The sequence below is a fragment of the Gallinula chloropus genome, assembly GCF_964237585.1.
Source record: "Gallinula chloropus genome assembly, chromosome: 1".
Lineage (NCBI taxonomy): Eukaryota > Metazoa > Chordata > Aves > Gruiformes > Rallidae > Gallinula > Gallinula chloropus.
Window position 1 is genome coordinate 65,255,636 of NC_140085.1, and position 7,713 is coordinate 65,263,348.

At 50.2% G+C, this 7,713-nt stretch overlaps 1 protein-coding gene across 1 annotated transcript; it reads right to left on the reverse strand.

Annotated features, from left to right (window-relative positions):
* Window positions 1-304: 304 nt before the first annotated feature.
* On the reverse strand, window positions 305-4,724 carry LOC311199295 (trypsin I-P1-like; the record flags this gene model as incomplete). The annotated part of the gene is made up of 5 exons (XM_084273368.1): window positions 305-454; window positions 1,154-1,290; window positions 2,114-2,367; window positions 3,823-3,991; window positions 4,685-4,724. 5 exons carry the CDS (start codon window positions 4,722-4,724, stop codon window positions 305-307), a joined length of 750 nt encoding a protein of 249 aa, XP_084129494.1.
* Between the last annotated feature and the right edge of the window lie 2,989 nt (window positions 4,725-7,713).

Sequence of the window (7,713 nt, forward strand, 5' to 3'; positions counted from 1 at the left end):
CCCCCAATACAAGTTTTCATCTCCAGAAATGTCTGCATATAGCTGATTGAAAGCCTCCAGAAGATGAGTCTGCAAAATGTTCAAGATCCTGCTAGCTGAGAGGCGCTATAAATATGAACTGTTTTCCCCAGAGCAAAATTCCCTGCCCCAGTCCTCCGTTCACAGCCTATGGAAGTACCCAGAGAAATGTTGCACAGAGAAAGGGTGCCTGAAATTCTTTATTTTTTGATAATTTTTGTATGTCCGGTCCCAAATGAGAAGAAAGTGATGAGGCAAAAAAAGCAGGTCACGTAGAAGAAGAGTCTCAGTTGGCAGCAATAGTTTGCTGGATCCAGGAGACGTAATTGCAGACCTTAGTGTACACCCCAGGATAGCCTGCCTGGGCACATCCAATACCCCAGGAAACAATGCCCTGGAGCTGCCCGTTGCAGACCACTGGACCGCCGGAATCCCCCTGTGCACATGAAGGATTGGGATTGTCAGCAGCAAATGGTATCAGCGTAAGCGGTGAGCTAGAGACCCCAGAAAGCCAGGGACCTCCCTCGAGGTCTTTTTCTACACTGTTGTTCTACCAAGGTCCTTTCCCCTTACTCCCCTACAGCTGATGCCACTTTACCTCCAGGGTGCCTGGTTTTATCTGCCAGGGCACCACACCGAAGGATGAGCAAGCTGCCCGTTTTTTGGGGGAGGCAGACTTTGGCAGACGGGTAGGACAGGTGTGTCTTAAAGATTATTCTGCCAGGTATTTCCTTGGAGCTGGGCACATGTGAAATGCAGAGCAATCGTCACTGTGTGTTCATTTCCCAGACTGGCTGGATCTTGGCATACTGGCTCTTTCATTTCTGGGGAGTCCAAAACTAGCATTTGTGCTCTAAAGCCCTAAAGCCACCGTGGTTACTGCTGACTCTCTGGTGCAGTGATGCTCTGTTTTCAGTAAGCTACGGCGCAGGAGGCGGCATCGTCTACTTGCAGAGAATGAGGGCAGAGGTATCTGCTTTCTTGGGAAAGGGACAATGATTGACCGGGTGGGACAAAACCAAAACCTAGCCTCACTCCACGAGCAGCTTCCCCCCTAAGCCTCTCCCACCCCTAACCCTATGATGGCCTCTTGTATGAGCAAAAGGCAGAAGAGAAACAGAGGCAGATGTTTTACCTGGCAGGAGTCTTTCCCTCCCTCCAGGAATCCGACACATATCATGTTCTTGGTAATTTGCCCAGGGTAGGCTGAGGAGCACTCGCTGGAGGTGAGCACAGGAGCCTTCAGGCACTGCAACTCATCAGGATACGGCTCTACAAGAGAGCAGGGAGAGATGGTTGACAACATCCCCGAGATCATTTCAGAGGCCAGAGAAGATCTTTCTTAGCAGAAAAGTAATGACCAAACTATCCTCTTTCAGCAGTTGTCATTTTCCCTCTGAACAGGAATCGCAGCATGGATTCCTTTGCTTTAGATGGAACAGATTCTACCCATGGATCCACCATTCCACACTTGCAGCCGCGTTAATTTTTCTGACACCTGGAGCAATCATAAAACGGCAAGTGTGGAGCAAAGAGCTACTCTTGTAGCACATGGGCTGGAGGAAACTTAAGAAAAGCAGGAAAACCATCCTCTCCTGCGGTGGGGGTTTACTTGTCGTCAGTGGATGAGACACCAGTGACCATCGGTGCAAGGGAACGGAGCTCTCCTGTAGCAAACTTAGACCAGCAATCAGGGATTTGATCTTGTTCTCAGAGAGCCGACCACTCTATCGACATCACAGAAGCTGCTACTGTCTGGCCCTGCACAGCTGGTAGCGCCAGGCCACAGAATTCGTGGTGCTGTGAACACACCAGTGAACACGCTGGCACGTGGGTGACCGAAGCCATTCCATGCTTGAGACACAGAACAAGAGGAAGGACCTTACAAAGGCCATTCTATGATTCTATGATTCTATGAAAGGCCTGCCTTTCAAGCAGTGAAATGGCTACTGTCCTGCACGGACAGATCACTCGAAAAGGCCTGTCCCACAGCACGTCTGTGTGCCCTACCCTGAGGTGAGGCTGCAGGTGGCCACGAGGTCTTAGAGCGTCTCACGGGCCCTGGTGGTGCTGTACATCCCCCCCCAGTACTTACGCGCACTGTCGAATGTGTTGCCCCAGCCAGAGATCAGGCATTCGGTGCCTGCAGTCACGCAGCTGGTAGGCAGGGCAATTGTCTGGACAGCTCGGTTGAGCTGGGCTGGAGTGGCAAGCTTGATGAGCATAATGTCATTGTCCAGCGTATAGGAGCTGTATCCAGAGTGGCGGATGATTTTAGATGAACTAATCAGCTGCTGTGACGATTCTGTTAGTTCCAGGTTATGTTTCCCGAGCTGCACTTGGATGCGACTGGAAAAGAGAAGGAGTGGCACATATAATGGCAGCAGAGACTGCTGCTGACAGGGTATGGGGCATCTCCCCATCACTGCATGCCCGTCAGCATCGCTGTCGTAGCAGATGCAGGTCATCTTTCTTGTCCTGCGATAAACGCTGGGGGTCCACACTGAGACCGTCCCCCCTCCCAGTACAGGTGGTGAATTTTGGCAGGGTTCTTTTGTTCAGCTGGGGCAGGCTGAACATGTAGGGGTGCTTTATACAAACACCCTGGAAAAAGAATCACTGCCATCACCCCAACCCCATCCCTCTTCCTGCTCTCCAGAGACCAGATGTTAGCCAGATTAATGTGGTTTCTAAGAGAATCTGAGCCCATAACTTGTCATGTCAGAAAGTGTTCTGCGGGAAGGGAAGGGAAGGGAAGGGAAGGGAAGGGAAGGGAAGGGAAGGGAAGGGAAGGGAAGGGAAGGGAAGGGAAGGGAAGGGAAGGGAAGGGAAGGGAAGGGAAGGGAAGGAAGGGAAGGGAAGGGAAGGGAAGGGAAGGGAAGGGAAGGGAAGGGAAGGGAAGGGAAGGGAAGGGAAGGGAAGGGAAGGGAAGGGAAGGGAAGGGAAGGGAAGGGAAGGGAAGGGAAGGGAAGGGAAGGGAAGGGAAGGGAAGGGAAGGGAAGGGAAGGGAAGGGAAGGGAAGGGAAGGGAAGGGAAGGGAAGGGAAGGGAAGGGAAGGGAAGGGAAGGGAAGGGAAGGGAAGGAAGGGAAGGGAAGGGAAGGGAAGGGAAGGGAAGGGAAGGGAAGGGAAGGGAAGGGAAGGGAAGGGAAGGGAAGGGAAGGGAAGGGAAGGGAAGGGAAGGGAAGGGAAGGGAAGGGAAGGGAAGGGAAGGGAAGGGAAGGGAAGGGAAGGGAAGGGAAGGGAAGGGAAGGGAAGGGAAGGGAAGGGAAGGGAAGGGAAGGGAAGGGAAGGGAAGGGAAGGGAAGGGAAGGGAAGGGAAGGGAAGGGAAGGGAAGGGAAGGGAAGGGAAGGGAAGGGAAGGGAAGGGAAGGGAAGGGAAGGGAAGGGAAGGGAAGGGAAGGGAAGGGAAGGGAAGGGAAGGGAAGGGAAGGGAAGGGAAGGGAAGGGAAGGGAAGGGAAGGGAAGGGAAGGGAAGGGAAGGGAAGGGAAGGGAAGGGAAGGGAAGGGAAGGGAAGGGAAGGGAAGGGAAGGGAAGGGAAGGGAAGGGAAGGGAAGGGAAGGGAAGGGAAGGGAAGGGAAGGGAAGGGAAGGGAAGGGAAGGGAAGGGAAGGGAAGGGAAGGGAAGGGAAGGGAAGGGAAGGGAAGACCCCTCACGATGCCTCAGCCCAGCGTTCTGAATGAGCCACCCATTCCTTGGTTCTATCCCATCAGAACAGATCTCTCAGCCCAGAATACCTGCTAGAAGTGAACTGGAAGAAAGAAGTAGGTTACAGAGGAATTTGTATTTATTTTTTAACACTCACGACTTGTAGCAGTGAGCGGCTGACACGACCCACTGGCTGCTGATGAGGGAGCCTCCACAGAAGTGATACCCAGAATTCAGGGACACCTGATAGGGGACAGAGTTCTCTGCACAGGTGTAGCCTCCCACAATCTTGTCATCGTCATCGTCAGCGTTGAGGGGGAGGGCAACTGGGAGAGAGAGATTGCATATGTCAACATCTGACACAAGGAATCTTGTGCCCCTGTGACTGAAAGAAGCATTTCACCTGTGAGCTCTACTTCTCTAAAAGCTCACGGTAGCAGCGGTGGGCAAGTCTAATGGACATTCCTTTGCTGCTCCCTGAAACAACATGATCAGGCTTTGACTGGTGTCTCACGTATCTGCACCTGAAGCACTGGCTGCTACTCCCAACGCGACCGTGAGGCCATGAACATGCTCTCATTGGGTCGCATCCAAGGTGTGCCTGTCCCAGGATCCCACCCACAGCAGTGCTCACTGGTGGACTGACTGTAAGTGCAAAACAAGTCTGCAGAGATATTTTCTTGGTGCACCCACCCATAGTGCAAAAATTTACAGCAGCTTTCTGTCTTCCTGCGCCTGAGGTGAGATCTTTGTGCTTCTCAGGCCTCACAAGAGAGACTCTTTTCTGAGGCTATGGACACGCTTCAGCATTCCTGGCTCAAGAGCCACTACAAAGACATTCCTTCCCCATTCTCAAGCTGTTGTGAGCAGACAGCAGCCAAAAGAAGCTGCAGCCCCTGCCTTAAAGCTTTTGCAGGTCGCAATGGACTTCTCTTTCCCACAAGACGCTGCCTTGCACATTTCCTCAGGAAAGGAGCTTCCCTATAAATGAGAAAAGCAGAAGTACAAAATACACTCACCAGCCACCCCGACAAAGGCGACAAGCAGTATGAGTTTCATGATCTTGACACAGCCTCAAGCCCGGACTGGGGGACTGGAAGCGCGAGCTGCTAGAAATACAGTTTGGGAAATGGCCTTATCTCTAGTCCAAGGTTTTCTCCAGACAAAATGTACACAGTGGAAAATTTGAAGATCCAAATGTAGGCATTCACAGGCACTGGAAGAAAGTGCAAATAGCATGTCCGTTAATCATAAACCTTTCCTCAGATAGAAAGCTATTTTAAATTATTTCAGAGGGCAGCCTTCAAAGTAAAAATACATTTGGGCTTTGGAAGATGTGTGGTTTTTCACAGGCCTCGTTCTTATACGCAGCACCTGCTGATAGCAACCCTCAAGCCCCCTGGAGAATCCTCTGTGCAGATGGTGTCCTTCTTAAAAATGCACATTTTTAACAGCATCCAAACACTGCAGGTAATGGACAGTAAGACACAAGTTCATTTTGGAGAAAAACAGGACCCCAAAACCTCCAAATGTTCAGTTTAAGTTTATTTCAGCAGATCCCTTTCCTTCAGTGATGTGTGTGTGTTTATCATGCAGAACCCCACAGTGTTTTCTCAAACATTGTGATTCAGAAGCAGCTTCAGGAAGAGAGCACAAAATCCCTACTCTGTTTCCCCCACCAGCCACCCAAACCTAATGGCTCAAAAGTTGGAATGCACACCACCTCTCTTGGCAAGCTTTCTCTCTTTCCTTATTTCTTTCACCTAATCCATAGGATACTCTCAACTTCCGTACTGAACCACATTTGTAATTTAGCTTTGGAATGTTCTATAGAGGCTCATTTTTGCCATAGAAGGATTTCAGTACGACGGTGATGCTTATGCATGTAACGTAGAGAAGGAAAAATACTGTGACACAAATATTGAGAGTTCTGAAATCCTTCTCTGAAAGAGTGGCAATTTCTGTCATGATGCTGAGGTTACTGAAGCTTAATGTGTTTGATGAATAATCCTTTCCCAAGCAGCAGCCAACTTCATCATGCTAGCTGCTGCAAGACATGGGATGACCTCACGTGACTGGGAACTGAAGTCATGTGCTTTGTGGTGCTGAAATGGCATGAGGGACTAAAAAGGAATGATCTTTCAGCTTCATTTTGAGGTCGGTTCTTTGAGAGCCCTGCAGCACTAGTACACATGGTGGCACTGTCCAGGTGGGATTTTTCCTTCACGTTTAAGAATGTGTCCAAGGCCAGTGACTCCTCCAGGGAGCTGTATGATTTGACTTGTCTTGGGCTTTAAGGTGGTAGCAGTGCACAGTTTTCTTACAGACATGTTTTGTCTTGAGAAACAAACCAGAAGGATCAGAAGCTTCCTGTGGAAAAAGGAAAGATCCGTCACAGGACTAAGCATGGCAGAATTTACCAAGACTGTCTAATCCCATCGTAACCAAAAAGAGCAAGAGCAATTCCTATTTTACAGGAGAGCATGATTTGATCTTCCTGTGGCTCTACAGCTGCTTTGTCCAAAACGTGCCCCTGGCACAGAGGCAGGCTGTCAGCACAATTTTAGAACGGTATGTGCCGATGCCGCTCAGGTGTTGGCTATTAGGCAACGCTGGGGCTACAAAGGACAGCTTCATTTTCCTTCTTTTCACCAGGTTTAATGTTTGGTTTATTATCCAAATAGGTGGTGGTGTTGTTACTTCTTTAATCTCCCCTGATCTCTGGCTGATGGGTTATTCTTAACAGCAAGAAAGGCATGGTATAGGGCTGGCTGGTAATCTGCTTGAAGAAAAGGGTCTGTCTGAGACTCTCTGAAAAGAGTCTGCTTACAGCAAGGAGAGGACACTGCTGGGCTCTTCCCGGGCTACTGCCAGAGCTCACGGCAAAAGTCCGAGGTCATAGTTCCCGTGGCTCTTGTGTTGCTAAGTCCTTGATTGTAGACATCTAGTGCATTTAGCTTGCCCAAGTCCCTCCCATCCTCCTGTCTGCCCCTCAGGGGCCCCTTGCAGAGACCCCCATGATTCCCAGGACTCCAGGCGTGCGTGCGAGCAGGGCACACAGACTGGTTGCGATGCACAAATCAGAGGTCATCCAGCAGGCAGAATGCTCCAGAACAGTCCTTCAGGCCTTTCAGTGAGAGCTGTGAAGGATGAACAGACTGCTTTGTGTTCAGTCTGAAATTGGAACACCTTCCCCCACCTCTCCCTCCACCCTTCCTTCCTTTCCTTCCTTTTTCCTTCCTTTCCTTCCTTATGATGCCATCCCTACCTGAAATGTAAATACCCTCTTCTGCTTAATGGTGCTCAACCTTCTTCAGGCACATTGTAAGGGGATTTTTCAGGGTCTTTCTAAACGGTCACTCCGGGGGTACATCTGCAGCTGTAAATAACTGTCTCCTTTACTGCAGTGATGCTGCAGCAGACTGCTGGTGGCACCAGGGCACAGGAAGGAGCATGGCTGGGGAATGGAGGCTTGTTAGATATTGGCAATGGACAAGCGATGGTAGATTATGTTTCTGGAAATCCATGGCCTAGTGCAAGTACTTTGGCCAGCTGCATCATCGCTAGACTCCTTTGCATCAGCCTTTTTGCAGGTTGATGCAAGGTCCTGGGAAAGGGAAACCTGTGGAGACCGTGGGCTGACAGAGATAAAGCTTCCCAGGAGCATAAAGGGCAGGAGTTTCACTTTCTGAGGCCAGACCTTGAACATCTCAGAGAGCTTGATGCTAGAGGCTGGTACATGCGCCAAAGCTTCTGACCCTCCACCTTTGCAAACCTGAGCAAACCTTTTGTCACAGCCTCTTGACTTGTCTGCTCTGCCTGTGTTTGTCCTTCCCCAATGACACGGCATTCTGCTGTTCTTCTATTTCTAGACATGGACTCTTGGTCTTTTAGAGATGTAGAGGAAGTGTATACAATTATGACTGCCATGGGGGGACTGGGGAAGGACAAGAGGACACATTTGTGGCAGAGAAATCCATTGAGGACTACAAGGTTGAAAGACACACCATCTGACCTCTCCTGTCTTCATGAACTGCCCAATGTTGGG